This window comes from Oncorhynchus mykiss, chromosome 19 (assembly GCF_057628025.1).
Source record: "Oncorhynchus mykiss isolate SJ-2025 chromosome 19, ASM5762802v1, whole genome shotgun sequence".
Classification (NCBI taxonomy): domain Eukaryota; kingdom Metazoa; phylum Chordata; class Actinopteri; order Salmoniformes; family Salmonidae; genus Oncorhynchus; species Oncorhynchus mykiss.
In genome coordinates, this window is record NC_143040.1 from 39,046,259 (window position 1) to 39,062,347 (window position 16,089).

General features: G+C 42.2%; 1 protein-coding gene across 1 annotated transcript in view; it reads left to right on the forward strand.

Annotated features, from left to right (window-relative positions):
• The first annotated feature begins 2,782 nt into the window (after positions 1-2,782).
• The window catches only part of dicer1 (dicer 1, ribonuclease III), a 50,777-nt gene continuing 37,470 nt past the window's right edge, over positions 2,783-16,089 (forward strand). The window contains 8 exon segments of the mRNA XM_090210993.1: positions 2,783-2,932; positions 9,856-9,913; positions 10,054-10,161; positions 10,284-10,490; positions 14,505-14,667; positions 14,802-14,932; positions 15,252-15,386; positions 15,846-16,006. Of these exon segments, the coding sequence (XP_090067119.1) occupies positions 10,377-10,490; positions 14,505-14,667; positions 14,802-14,932; positions 15,252-15,386; positions 15,846-16,006 (704 nt within the window). The 5' untranslated portion in view covers positions 2,783-2,932; positions 9,856-9,913; positions 10,054-10,161; positions 10,284-10,376.

A 16,089-nucleotide genomic window follows, 5' to 3' on the forward strand; every position in this document is an offset into this window, starting at 1 on the left:
AACTTTTTTAACAAATCAAAAACTGAAAAATTGGGCGTGCAAAATTATTTAGCCCCTTTACTTTCAGTGCAGCAAACTCTCTCCAGAAGTTCAGTGAGGATCTCTGAATGATCCAATGTTGACCTAAATGACTAATGATGATAAATACAATCCACCTGTGTGCAATCAAGTCTCCGTATAAATGCACCTGCACTGTGATAGTCTCAGAGGTCCGTTAAAAGCGCAGAGAGCATCATGAAGAACAAGGAACACACCAGGCAGGTCCGAGATACTGTTGTGAAGAAGTTTAAAGCCGGATTTGGATACAAAAAGATTTCCCAAGCTTTAAACATCCCAAGGAGCACTGTGCAAGCGATAATATTGAAATGGAAGGAGTATCAGACCACTGCAAATCTACCAAGACCTGGCCGTCCCTCTAAACTTTCAACTCATACAAGGAGAAGACTGATCAGAGATGCAGCCAAGAGGCCCATGATCACTCTGGATGAACTGCAGAGATCTACAGCTGAGGTGGGAGACTCTGTCCATAGGACAACAATCAGTCGTATATTGCACAAATCTGGCCTTTATGGAAGAGTGGCAAGAAGAAAGCCATTTCTTAAAGATATCCATAAAAAGTGTTGTTTAAAGTTTGCCACAAGCCACCGGGGAGACACACCAAACATGTGGAAGAAGGTGCTCTGGTCAGATGAAACCAAAATTGAACTTTTTGGCAACAATGCAAAACGTTATGTTTGGCGTAAAAGCAACACAGCTGAACACACCATCCCCACTGTCAAACATGGTGGTGGCAGCATCATGGTTTGGGCCTGCTTTTCTTCAGCAGGGACAGGGAAGATGGTTAAAATTGATGGGAAGTTGGATGGAGCCAAATACAGGACCATTCTGGAAGAAAACCTGATGGAGTCTGCAAAAGACCTGAGACTGGGACGGAGATTTGTCTTCCAACAAGACAATGATACAAAACATAAAGCAAAATCTACAATGGAATGGTTCAAAAATAAACATATCCAGGTGTTAGAATGGCCAAGTCAAAGTCCAGACCTGAATCCAATCGAGAATCTGTGGAAAGAACTGAAAACTGCTGTTCACAAATGCTCTCCATCCAACCTCACTGAGCTCGAGCTGTTTTGCAAGTAGGAATGGGAATATATTTCAGTCTCTCGATGTGCAAAACTGATAGAGACATACCCCAAGCGACTTACAGCTGTAATCGCAGCAAATAATAATTGCCAAATAATAAATTTTGCACGCCCAATTTTTCAGTTTTTGATTTGTTAAAAAAGTTTGAAATATCCAATAAATGTCGTTCCACTTCATGATTGTGTCCCACTTGTTGTTGATTCTTCACAAAAAAAATACAGTTTTATATCTTTATGTTTGAAGCCTGAAATGTGGCAAAAGGTCGCAAAGTTCAAGGGGGGCGAATACTTTCGCAAGGCACTGTATTTATCAGGAAAAACACCTAAATCTTACTATCCTCAGTTCACTGTTTTCACGTGTTGAGTTGATCATTATCAGGACATGTAAGGGTCTGTTTAACCTGGGCACACTGTTTGCTGGGCTGGGTTGGGCTGCCCTCCCAGACACCATCCATCTCAGAGCTCAGAGGTTGGATCTGAGAGGATGCTGTTGCCACGGCACCCAGGGCCATCAGCATCAGCAAGAGAGTCACCTTCATCCTGGTTTACAGATACAGAAACAGTAAATGGCCAAATAACAATTAGCATATGATTCAGTTGTCTGGGGACCAGGCCCCAGGCAAATTAATCAGGTAAGAACTCAATTTCACTCTAATTATTGTGCGTTTCCATAAGTGGAAAAAATTATGACCTGGGAATACTTACTGAACATCACACAAAAATCAAGTGTTTAAATAAATCATCAAAAAATGTAATAATCAAGCTCCTGGCTACGTTTCAATGCTCCAGTCACTGTATGAAGAGTATTTTATACAGAAATGTGTTGTTGACATAGATACACATTTAATGTATTTTATTTAATACTGATTATATTATAATATATTTTTTGACTACATAGTTACTGGTTTTGAAGTAATGGGTATGAAAGTCATTCATTTGGTGGAATGAGTTTGACTCTACTTCATGAACTTGGACTCCTGACTGGTGCAGTGGTCTAAGGCACTGCATCTCAGTGCTAGAGGTGTCACTACAGACATCCTGGTTTGAATCCAGGCTGTATCACAAGCTCGTTTGGCTGGTGTAGACTGTCAGTGTAAATAAGAATTTGTTCTAAACTGCCTTGCCTAGTTAAATAAAGGCTTAAAAATATATATTATGAAGGGTGTGTATACATACTGTATGTGTAAAAAACATGCAAAAAATAAGTTAGGATTTACGTGATACCCATAGTTGATAGATATAATTTTTTGAAATTGTTTAAGCTAGTTCCTCTTTAGGTATTGATGGTCACACACATCCTGTCCGAGTTTGACATGTTGCCACGAATTGTCCCAAGGGGGGTGCTGAATCATTCGTGAGGGACGACATGTTGACTGTTGCCTTGTTTGAAATTCAATCAGGCTTCAAAGTAGCGGACCCCCCCCCCCCCCTTACAAATAAACCAAAATAAAATCACAACCAAATCAAAACAAAGTTAAACAGCTCATAGTTTGGGTCCAGATTACATTTTTTTTCAGGAGCTAATGCTGGGGGCAATAGTTTCACACACATACTCTAGGGGATTGAGGGGATTTGTATTCTCGACCACCACTCACGCATGTTATCCATGCTATGAAAAACAACAATTTTACGTATTTTACGCAAAATGTTGCGTTTCGAGGGCCCAGATGGGAGGAAGTATCGTGGTGGGGAAGTTCCTGACAGCAGCAGGAGGGAATGGAGGGGAGTATATCAGACGAAATATCAGGACAATTTTCATTCAAGACGGCCCAATAAAAAATATTTATTAGGTGAGGACGTTTAACGGAAGCACTAGGAATGCATGCTATTCCTTACTCGTTGCTATGCGCTGACTTTGTCGACAGTGTGAAATATGCCTTGTCGCATCCACAATATAAGTATATTAGCTAAAATACTAAGTCAGTCAATAATGTTAACAAGCTAACGTTAGCGAGCCTCACTTTCATTGCACATGAATAGAATAGACAATTTACACGTAGTTGCATGCAAATCTACAATGTCCATCAGCTGTCTTAGACAAAATAATTGTATGCATCTATGCTCTCGGTGTATTTAATTAGAATTAGTCAACCAGCCAGCTAGTTTGCCAGCTACTTTGCTAAGCTGTCACTGTCAAGTTCGGTAGCTACGCTAGTTGCACGCGTGGGATAGCAAGCCATTGCATCTATCACTCAGTTTACTAGATATAAAAGAAGAACCACCGTGAAATATTTGTTCATCTATTTAGATATTTTTCCAATGTATAAACTTGTCCCCGTGGACGTGTTTGTTTGCCATCAGGTTAATGTACCTAGCCACCTGTGCTTATTTACCATTTAGAAAGCTAGCTAACGCAACAGCCAGTTTTTATCATGCGCTCGCCAACTAACGTTAACTAGCTAACTCGTTTCACTAAAAGGGACAGCTCTCCTTGGGGCCTAACGTAGAAACTATTCAAATATTAAGACATATAACTAGCTAGTTGGCTAGTCATTATTTCCCTGCCCTGATCTCGTCGTAGTTTGGAATGTGTTGGTTGGTGTTTCGAAATGAAATTCGTTAGCAAGTTGCTGGTGGTGAGAAATTATGTTCTCAGCTATATTTCTTCACAATGTTTATGTGCTATGTATACATTTATATGGACTTTTATGTGGACTGGTAATGATAGCCTATTCATTGATACAAATGTCCCCCAGTCAGATTGCCACAATATGGCTAACTGGGGTTGTGGCATAACACCCACATTTCATAATCTGTGATATGTTACAGTATTTCCCCTGTTGGGGACAGAGACAACATTTTACAGTTTTAAAGCTAGTTTCCTGCAATTCTACACATTTTGCCATGGTTTATGCCATGTTTTTATTTTATCTGAGTGACTCAAACATAACCAAATCAATTGGGGCCCCATGCCTTCAAATTCTGGGGAATTTTAGATTCTCCTTGATGATCTAGTTTTGATTTTGGTGATTGTTAGTGCTCAACGATGATTTAATAAAACACAAGTCCATTATCTTTTCTATATTATATCTGGTTTTAGTCATTTACGTTTACACTAAAAATGTTTTACCATCCCCATTTTATTTTCTGTAAAGTATACAGTACCAGTCAAAAGTTTGGACACACCTACGCATTCATGGGTTTTATTTTATTTGTACTATTTTCTACATTGTAGAATAATAGTGAAGACATCAAACCTATGAAATAACAGATATGGAATCATGTAGTAACCAAAAAAGTGTTAAACAAATCAAAATATATGGCACCACAACAAACCTGCCAAGACAGGGCTGCCCACCAAAACTCACGGGCCAGGCAAGGAGGGCATTAATCAGAGAGGCAACAAAGAGACCAAAGATAACCCTGAAGGATCTGCAAAGCTCCACAGCGGAGATTGGAGTATCTGTTTATAGGACCTCTTTAAGCTGTACACTCCACAGAGCTGGGCTTTACGGAAGAGTGGCCAGAAAAAAAGCCATTGCTTAAAGAAAAATATAAGCAAACACGTTTGGTGTTTGCCAAAAGGCATGTGGGAGGCTCCACAAACGAGAACACCATCCCCACAGTGAAGCATGGTGATGGCAGCATCATGCTGTGGGGATGTTTTTTTTCATCAGCAAGGACTGGGAAACTGGTCAGAATTGAAGGAATGATGGATGGCACTAAATACAAGTAAATTCTTGAGGGAAACCTGTTTCAGTCTTCCAGAGATTATAGACTGGAACGGCAGTTCACCTTCCAGCAGGACAATGGACAACCCTAAGCATACTGCTAAAGCAACACTTGAGTGGTTTAAGGGAAAACATTTAAATATCTTGGAATGGCCTAATTGAAGCCCATACCACAATCCAATTGAGAATCTGTGGTATGACTTAAAGATTGCTGTACACCAGCTGAACCCATTGAGGCAGCTGGAGCAGTTTTGCCTTGAAGAATGGGCAAAAATCCAAGTGGCTCGATGTGCCAAGGTTATAGAGACATACCCCAAGAGACTTGCAGCTGTAATTGCTGCAAAAGGTGGCTCGACAAAGTATTGACTTTGAGGGGGTGAATAGTTACGCACGCTCAAGTTTTCCGTTTTTTGGTCTTATTTCTTGTTTGTTTCACAATACAAAAATATTTTGTATCTTCACAGTGGTAGGCATATTGTGTAAATCAAATTATACAACCCCCCCCAAAAATTGATTTTAATTCAAGGTTGTAAGGGGGTAAATAATTTCGCAAACTACTGCAAATCACCTGTAAAGTACCATCACATCTCCTCATCCATGCTTCACAGTGGGAACCACACAAGCGGAGATCATCCGTTCACCTACTCTGCGCCTCACAAAGACACGGTGGTTGGAACCAAACATATGTTTCTTGGCCCAAGCAAGTCTCCTCTTCTTATTGGTGTCCTTTAATCAAATCAAACTTTATTTGTCACATGCGCTGGAACCACAGGTGTAGACCTTGGGGGTGGCCCGTCAGGAAGTTCAGGATCCAGTTGCAGAGGGAGGTGTTTAGTCCCAGAGTCCTTAGTTTAGTGATGAGCTTTGTGGGCACTATGGTGTTGAACGCTGAGCTGTAATCAGTCAATAGCATTCTCACGTAGGTGTTCCTTTTGTCTAGGTGGGAAAGGGCAGTGTGGATTGCGATTGAGATTGCTTCATCTGTGTATCTGTTGGGGAGGTATGTGAATTGGAGGGGCTCTAGGGTGTCCGGGAGGATGCTGTTGATGTGAGCCATGACCAGCCTTTCATAGCACTTAATGGCTACCGATGTGAGTGCTACTGGGCGGTAATCATGTAGGTAGGTTACCTTTGCTTCCTTGGGCACAAGGACTATGGTGGTCTGCTTGAAACATGTAGGTATTAAAAACTCGGTCAGGGAGAGGTTGAAAATGTCAGTGAAGACACTTGACAGTTGGTCCGCACAAGCTTTTGAGTACACGTCCAGGTAATCCGTCTGGCCCAGCGGCTTTGTGAATGTTGACCTGTTTAAAGGTTTTGTTCACATCGGCTACGGAGAGCGTTATCACACAGTCATCCAGAACAGCTGGTGCTCTCGTGCATGCTTCAGTGTTGCTTTCCCCAAAGCAAGCATAAAAGGCATTTAGCTCGTCTGGTCGGCTCTCGTCACTGGGCAGCTCGCGTCTGGGTTTCCCTTTGTAGTCCGTAATAGTTTTCAAGCCCTTCCACATCCGACGAGCGTCAGAGTCGGTGTAGTAAGATTCACGCTTAATCCTTTATTGACGCTTTGCTTGTTTGATGGTTCGTCTGAGGGGATAGCGGGGTTTCTTATAAGCGTCTGGATTAGTCTCCCACTCCTTGAAAGTGGCAGCTCTAGGCTTTAGCTCCATGCGGATGTTGCCTGTAATCCATGGATTCTGGTTGGGATATGTACGTGCGGTCACTGTGGGGATGACATCGTCGATGCACTTACTGATGAAGCTGATGACTGAGGTGGTGTACTCCTCAATGCCATTGGATGAATCCCGGAACATTTTCCAGTCTGTGCTAGCACAACAGTCCTGTAGTGTAGCATCCGCATCATCTGATCACTTCCGTATTGAGCGAGTCACTGGTGCTTCCTTCTTTAGTTTTTGCTTTTAAGCAGGAATCAGGAGGATATATTTATGGTCAGATTTGCCAAATGGAGGGTGGGGGAGAGCTTTGTATGCATGTCTGTGTGTGGAGTAAAGGCGGTCTCTGATTTTTTGTTCTGTGGTGGTTAATAGATTTATTTTAAGTAATCGTAGGTCATCAATTTTATTTTCCAATGATTGCACATTAGCAAGAAGAACGGATGGTAGTGGGAGTTCACTTGCTCGCCTACGGATTCTCAGAAGGCAGCCCGATCTGCGGGCCCTTTTCCTGCGTCTTGTTCTTCAAGCAAATTACGAGGATCTGGGCCTGTTCCAGTGAAAGCAGTATATCCTTCTCGTCGGACTCGTTAAAGGAAAAAGTTTCTTCCAGTCCGCGGTGAGTAATCACTGTTCTGATGCCCAGAATTAATTTTCAGTTATAAGAGATGGTTGCAGCAACATTATGTAACAAAAAATAAGTTACACAAAATGCAAGAAAACAAACCAAATAGAACAATTGGTTGGGAGAATGTAAAACGTCAGCTTCGGCGCCATCTTCTATAGCAGTGGTTTCTTTGCAGCAATTAGACTATGAAGGCCTGATTCACGCAGTCTCCTCTGAACAGTTGATGTTGAGATGTGTCTGTTACTTGAACTCTGTGAAGCTTGTATTTGGGCTGCAATCTGAGGTTCAGTTAACTCTAATAAACTTATCCTCTGCAGCAGAGGTAACTCTGGGTCTTCCTTTCCTGTGGCGGTCCTCATGAGAGCCAGTGTCATCATAGCTCTTGATGGTTTTTGCGACTGCACTTGAAGAAACTTTCAAAGTTCTTGATATGTTCCGGATTAACTGGCCCTCTTGTCTTAATGTAATGATGGACTATTTTTTCTCTTTGCTTATTTGAGCTGTTCTTGCCATATAGTATGGACTTGGTCTTTTACCAAATATGGCTATCTTCTGTATACCAACCTTATCACACCACAACTGATTGGCTCAAACACATTAAGGAAAGAAAAACACACCTGTTAATTGAAATGCATTCCAGGTGACTACCTCATGAAGATGGTTGAGAGAATGCCAAGAGTGTGCAAAGCTCTCATCAAGGCAAAGGGTGGCTACTTTGAAGAATCTCAAATATATAATATATTTTGATTTGTTTAGCACTATTTTGGATACTACATGATTCCATATGTGTTATTGCATAGTTATGATGTCTTCACTATTATTCTACAATGTAGAAAATAGTCAAAATAAAGAAAAACCCTTGACTGAGTAGGTGTCAAATTTTGCCTGGTACTGTATATTTTTTACTCATATTTTTAGAGCAGCAGTAGCCCGCCTCTGCTAAATGAATATATGGGAAACACTGGGTTATGTGGTAAAGTTAATTTGCCCATCTCAATTTAACTAGTTTATTCCATCTGTTTTACACACACACACCGTATACCCAGCCCTGCTCAGTTTCATTATTAGCCCATTTTGAATGTGTATTGAATGTGCAAGCGTGTGCATGGGTTTTGAAGTGGAAAGGGTTGTAACCATTTTGCCTACATGTGTTTAGCAAATGTTTCTTCACGCAAAATTGTGCTGTCACTTCCCCCAAATGTGAGTGGCAGCAGAGTAAACAGGAATAAATGATTGATGTAGCCTACTTTTAATGATCCGTTCCAAATGGCCCCCTATTTTCTATGTAGTGCACTATTTAGGGAATAGGGTGCCATTTCAGACACACTCACACACTGTCCAACCCCCACAACCCCTTTCTTTCTGGGTCACAGTAGTCAGCCGAGGTGTAAAGAAAGCAGAGGGTCCCTAAGGGCTTGTTCTAGATTAGATGAATGAAGCCCCATTTTAACCTGTTAGTTGATTGCATCCCCACTCCTCAGGTTGTTGGTCTACGGAACACAGCGCTCGCGTCCATAATTGCACCCTATTCACTATATATAGTGCACTACTTTTGACTAGAGCCTTGGGCACAGCCTTTCTGGGCACAGCCTTTCTGGGCACAGCCTTTCTGGGCACAGCCTTTCTGGGCACAGCCTTTCTGGGCACAGCCTTTCTGGGCACAGCCTTTCTGGGCTGTCGACATGCATTCTGCTTGTCGTGAGGAACTGCAGTATAGCGAATGCATTTTTTCAGTGATTGCTATATCATTACTGCCTACCAGACCAGTCAGACTGTTGCGCTCTTCCCCAGACAGATCTTTGACTTGGAAAGAGCAATGAGAACCGGGGAAAGTTGAGGCATGTCAGCAGCATGCATTTCATTTGAGGCACGGCCTAGATGTACATAATCTTTTGGATTTTTATTTATATATGCGTGTATGTGCTCTTTCTCTTCATGGAGTCAGAGACTGCATCCCATCCCATACGTTCCTTATATAGTGTACTACTTTTGACCTTGGCCCATATATGGGTTGGTTGTTTAGCAACAAAAACAACGAGCGTGCAAACATGGGGCAAAACAGAGGAGGTTGACAACATGTAAACTATATATTGTCTCCAATGTTTATTGAACTCATACATTTGCACAATGACCACTGGTCTCTCAGTTGTTGGTTAGCTAGCGAATCTTAGCCATATTAGCATTGACATGACATCAGTCAAAACAGGATAAAACAAGCTGATACAAGCCACTTACGATTCCCCACATGGTAGTTTCTTGTCATTTTTCCTAGCATTGCAGAATCACAACAACAGGCTGACTTCTGTCCCATGGAAGCGTGCACATTGTTTTCGTGACGTTGTCAGCCAACCCATCTATAGGGGCTTTGATCAAAAGTAGTGCACTATATAGGGAATAGTGTGTCATTCGGGATGTAGACAGAGAGAACGAGAGAGCCAACAGCTTTTAACCAGCAGCAAATGTGAGCGCTCTATAAAAACGAGGGCTTGTGCTGGCTAAGCTGAAATGACTTCTGGGATTGGTTGCAGCTGTGTTCTACAGCAGTGGTCAGGGCAGGCGTGTGTTCTTGATTTTAGGGTGGCAAAAATGTGTTGAAAAGCCAGTTTGTCATCCAGAAATTAGACACCCCCCCCTAACCAGGTGCGCTCCCTTCTCCACTCCACACCAGCCCTCTCTCATTCCCTCCAAGCAAGATGTCTGTGTTCTCATTTATTTTCCCTCTGTCTGTGATTGCGGTTTAGGAAGGAAGAATCTTCAGCTCCTCAAGCACTGTCATTAAAGCCTTTCAACTGTGTAGAGGTAAAATTGGTTTTACCATAAGCCTAACGTGTTATAGCTAGCATGGTTGGCCAGAATCTAGAATACCAGTTTTATTTGCTTCGGTGTAATAGGCCTATTCATGGATTTGATGTCGGGGGGTTGTGTATTTCTCTGTACAGCTCCTCTAGTTAAGATGTGGGGGAGTATGATGAGCTGATTGATGAGCGTTGATCATGAAGCCCAGAGTAAGTGCTGCCTGGTCCATCACAGAGTGTATGTCCCTACCTGTAAGTATATATTTGTGTGAATAATAATATCATGTTTTTTATTGATCTTGTCAATAATATTAGTAGTGATTGTATTATTAGTAACATCCAGCCTGCATGATGCCTGTTTTTTTGTGAACCAGTAAGTTGTAGAGGAAGAGAATGAGGAAATGAGATAAAGATAAAGTGGACGAGTGGAGGACTGCACCCCCAGCATCCCCCAGTCCTGAAGCAACATGTCAGGACTCCAGCGGGTCACCCCCGCCTCCAATCCCATGGGGCCTTTCTTTGGTCTCCCGTGGCAACAGGAGGCCATCCACGACAACATCTACACGCCTAGGAAATATCAGGTGAGGAAGAATTCCAATTGACAATGGAGCTCAACTGACGTGTTTAAACTGACACTTGACTATGCACTAGGAAAAAGATTGCAGTGCTTTGTATGTAGACATTGGTATCACTTTCCCCATTGATCTAATATCTGATAATGACTATAGCCTAACCTATGGAATAAAGATGGATACCCGCACGCAAATGAATGCTCCCGCAGTTTTTTGTGCAACACTTCGACTGGCCTGACAGAAGGGCTAACTCAAAGTGACACAACGACTAGGTTCCAGTTTAACACCGCTCACCGTATGACCACAGTACATAGTCGCCATCACACTCAGGCCAGGTCCATCTCCAGTGAGACTCCTGCGCAGGTGTACTAATAACAGAGTGATAGCACTGTAATAACAGACATATAGGGATACTTAAAACATGAATTTAACAATCTCCCACTTTTCTTTAAAGACATATAAAACATCAACAAAATAATTAAATGTTCCAAATATTATTTAAGTTCCTCATCACAAATGGGTTGGGTGACAATGTTTTTATTTGTGTTACTCAAGCTGCCACTTTCCATTACTGAGTGCCTTTAGGAGCACAAGACCGGATGCTACCTTTTCAGTCAGATAGTCAGCAAGCTTGTCCTTTGTGGCCGACCAGGAAAACAGCTTTGAGGTGGGGAATCACAGTTGTAGCAGAAGTCTGTGAGCCACCCCGGATGAAGTCGTTAACATGACAGGCAAGTACTCCAGTCACATTGCAGTCTTGATCAAGCCAATTGAAGACTGCATGATTTACTTGTGACATTTTTCTACCTGTACTCAGCATTGTTGCCTTGACTTTGTTGTACCAGTAGAGTGATGCACCTGCCAGGCCATACACAGACTTTTTTAGTTTCCACAGTGTTCCTTTGCTCTTAGCTTCAGGCGGAAGTCGGTTGTGAATGTCCCTTGACAGCTCTGTTTTCTGCAAAAATGCAGATTTGATGTCTATGGAATGAAGTTTCCATTTTTTCTGGCAGATCTGAGTGACTCTGAGGCACATGTCTGTGAGTCTTTTGAGAGTTCTTTAGCAGCCAGCTCCTCAAAAGGGTACACACCCACCTTATTGAGACACATTTTTGGTCAATGTCTATGACTTCCTCAAACACTCATTTTTTCCTCCAATTACTGAGCTCATCTAGTTTAGCTGAGTCAAATGACATGTCCTTTGTTTCAAGTACGTCATTCTTTTTTTCTCGATTTTCTATTAGTTCAATTCTGAGATTATCTACAAGTGACAGGTCAGCTGACCCTGTTATACCAGGAAGTGTAGCTGGTACTGCAAGTTGTACCAGTTCTGGTGTTTTCCTTTGGCTTTTCCTGTTCGTCCAATGACTGTTGCTGTGTGTCTAATACTACTTTCTCTGTCCATGTAAATGTCCAGTTTTCAGATTGGAACAACCATGTTGTCTTAACACGTGGCTGTTGTTGAACGTTTTCCTCATTTGAACCCTCAACAGTATTACCTGTGTCATGGTTGAAGGTCTATGCTCCATTTTATGTGTCAGTTTCAGTGCCCTGACAATAGTGCCTCACAAATATCACTACACCATCTTGGCCAATGACTACTCCCGGTCCTTTCCATCCTTGACAGTCAACTCGTTTGTAGTACACTTTGTTTCCAGTCTCGTACTTGTCATTTGTGGGTCGAAGCTGTTTACGCAGAACCCTGCGAATTCTCTCTGAACACTCAGCTTCAGTGAACACTTTTCTCGCTGCATGTAGTGCTGAAAGGTGCTGTCCCACCCATGCCCTCACACCGGTCCCTTCAACCAGTATAGAGTGAAGATTAGGGTTCTGACCCAACACTAGTTGCTATGGGCTGTAACTATGAACATTGTGCATTGAGTTTTTTGCCATCAAAGCCCAATCTAGGCCTGTTTTCTAATCACATCTAGTATCTTGCCTCAATTTCAGCATGATTATGTCTCTCCAGAAGTCCATTGCTTCATGGACTGCATGCAGCAGTTCGCTTTACTTCCATTTTAACTTCTCAGCCAGTTCTCTTATTTCATTATTATTGAATTCTCCTCCATTGTCACTGTACAATTTCTTAGGCGGGCCATGCACACTTATCCAGGAATTAATGAAGTGCTTGACGATTTCACTGGGTTTCAATGTTTCCAGCACTGAAGCGTGTGAAGTGGTCGATATGTGAAGGTACCACACACTTGGTCCTAACTCATGTAGCTCAACAGCCACTGTTTCATTACTTGGAAGCCTGTACTTGGAAGCCAGTGGCAAACCAATAGTTGGTCTGGGCTTAGGTTTCCTGTATTTCTGGCATGTCTCACAACTGTTAACTATCTGCGGTAGAAAGGAAATGCTCTCATCATCATTATTCCCAGAACTGCTGAGTAATTTCTGAAGTCTGTCAACTGTTGCATGTCCAAACTGTTTGTGAAGTTGTAGCAATACTTTGTGTTTGTCCTCTGTGGTCATACTCTCTTGACTGTCAGAATCTCCATGCGCTCTGTGTCCGTCAGAATCAAATATTTACATGGACTTTTGTCTAAAATGTTTACACAATAGTGGCCTGAGGTAGTAGGTTCAAGGGTCACTGGTTGTTTAAACATCACTGCCTTGTCATTTTTTATGTCTAGTACAGCCCCTGTCTTCTTGAGGGAAGCTTTGCTTAATAGTAAGGGGATATCTGTAGGGACCACCTCTTTTTCAATGTGACACTTAGTCTGACCTATTTTTGCTGGCACCTTGACCTTCTCGGTAGAATGGACGACTCTCCCATCTCCAAATTTGAAAGTTCTGTTCCTTGGTGTGTCAATCATATTTAGTTCACTGACATAGCTATCAAGCCATTTTGCACCACACACTGTGCGTGTTCATGCAGTAACAATCACAGCAGATCCTAAGGATTCAACTACACAGATCTCAGAAGCAGTGCAATGTTACACTGCACCATCTCTGTGTTTACGTTTTCCTCTGTTAGCTTAACCTGTTCATTTTTATGAGGACAGTCTTTAATCCCATGCTAAGTGCTTTGCCAAATAGCACGTTTTGATCTCCTTCCATTCCTGTCCAGTGGATTTGTGCTGGGCAAAGGTGCCCTCGTCTGGTTGTCTTGAGAACGTGACTTGTTGGCGCCTTTTCTCTGCTGCTCAGTGTAATATGCTGCGTCACTCACTTGCATTCCATCTGTTATTGGCGCGACAGACGTCTTTTTACCAAAAATATTTGTGACTTCATTGACGCTAAAGTCAGCTCAGTACAAGCAGTCAAATCCAACTGTTTCTCCCTACCATCCAGACAGGCAGTATCTAGCAACTTGAAAGCTAACACGGCACCTGGGAGAACCAATTCGTCCTTGCACATCCTATTGTACCTCTGTTTAAATCAATTATGTAGTTTGTCATTGCAACCAAATGTCTCTGGTAACACTGTCAAGAATTGAATATGCCTCGTAGGCACAGTCTTTCTCTTCTTTAAGAAACACAGAATCCAGTACTCTGATCAAAGTTCTCATACCGTCATCCTTGTTCAAATCCTCCAGGGATATTTCCAGTGCTGTATCTCTCGCTCTTCCCTCAAGCAATAATACCGCTAGAGCTTGCTTTTTCTCGTCCAGATTAGTAACCCGTAACTATCATATGACCTCTTCTCGTCAGTGGCACAATGTAGTTATTAGCCATCGTCTGCTACCAGTGTTAACTCAAAATGGCACAACAACTAGGTTCCGGTTTACAATGTCCACCGTATTACAACAGTACATAGTCGCCATCACACTCAGGTCTGGTCCATCTCCAGTGACATTACTGTGCACGCACACTAATAACAGAGTGATAGCACTGTAATAACAGAAACAACCGTTAGCAGGAAGACCTTCGGGTCTAAATGTTGTTAAATAAACTGTGGGAACATTTGTCAGTGTGTGGTTATCTATCTTAATTTTTTTGTATTTTTTTTGTAACCAGTTATTGAGTGTGCTTGCACAACAGTTGAAACTAATGACTGTAACCTTCTCTTCCCTGCCAGGTTGAACTTCTTGAAGCAGCTCTTGACCACAATACTATCGTCTGTTTAAATACTGGCTCAGGGAAGACCTTTATTGCAGTACTCTTAACTAAAGAGCTTTCCCACCAAATCCGGGGAGACTTCGCCAAACATGGGAAGAGGACAGTTTTCCTGGTGAACACAGGTACACAGCTACATTTGGAGTCACAAAGAAATCCACTATTCGGTGCATCCAAAAGTTTCACACTTCTCCTAAAGGTATGATTGAGACCATGATATTTCTCTGTTTTCCCCTCTTTTCTTGAATGATAAATAAAGCATCGTCTGTGATTCAGCAAGCAGCTAGTGTTAGGACCCACTCTGATCTCCAGGTTGGAGAATACACCAGCGTGGAGAAGACCTCCTCATGGTCTGGGGAAAAGTGGAGCCAAGAAATGATCGAAAATCAGGTGGGGTTCATTGAACACAGATCTGGAAAATACCAATTGCTAGCAATTTTGTCATATAATTACAGTTGCCAGAATAATGTACCAATTGTTACCAATTACTTTCATGATAAATACCATTGGTAATAGCATTACTAAAGTTTTCCCCTCTCAATTTCAACAACCACTGAATTCCCAGTGTCATTTCCATGAGGACTGGAAAGTTATCATTCTGTGGATGGACCCAATCAATGTCACGACACTGTAATCTATTATTCAAGGCAATATGCCATCCCTCCATCCTACCCTCCACTCATTCTCTCCATCATTTCTGTTCTTCTAGGTGCTCGTTATGACTTGCCATATCTTCCTGCATGTGCTGAAGAATGGAGTGTTGCCACTATCGAAACTCAACCTGGTGGTGTTTGATGAGTGTCACCTGGCAATCACAGACCATCCCTACCGGGAGATAATGAAGGTACAATTACAGTCTACTCTACGTAGTTATGCATTCAAGCTTCCTTCCCTGTATGGCGGGAGCCAAAGCATTATGGAGATTGGAGTTTAGTCATTATATTATTCACCATTGGAAATTAGGAAAAGTGTTGTCAGTCAGCCTTCCTTATTGAGCCCCGTTGCAGGCTGTTCAATGTTTTAGCATTTTCTGTCCTTGTATCTGTTTCTGCTATGTGAGTTTCACACAGTTTCAGTTATGTTAGGTCTGTCTCTATCATTGTTTCAGCTATGTGAGGGCTGTCTCTATTTCTGTTTCAGCTATGCAAAGGCTATCTCTATCTCTGTGTCAGATATGTGAGGTCTGTCTATCTCTGTTTCAGCTATGTGAGAGCTGTCTCTACTGTATCTTTTTCATTTATGTGAAGGCTCTCAATCTCTGTTTCAGTAATGTGTGATCTGTCTCTCAAAATCTATGTTTCAGCTATGTGAAGGCTCTCTGTGCAGCCCTCGCATCCTGGGCCTCACAGCATCCATTCTGAATGGTAAATGTGACCCATCTGAACTGGAGCAGAAGATCCAGAACCTGGAGCTGATCTTAAGGAGCAATGCAGAGACCGCTACTGACCTTGTAGTCCTTGACAGGTATTGTAATAATACACACCATGGCCCATATTCATTAAGCAACTCCTAGTAGGAGTGCTTATCTAGGAGCAGGTCCCCAACTG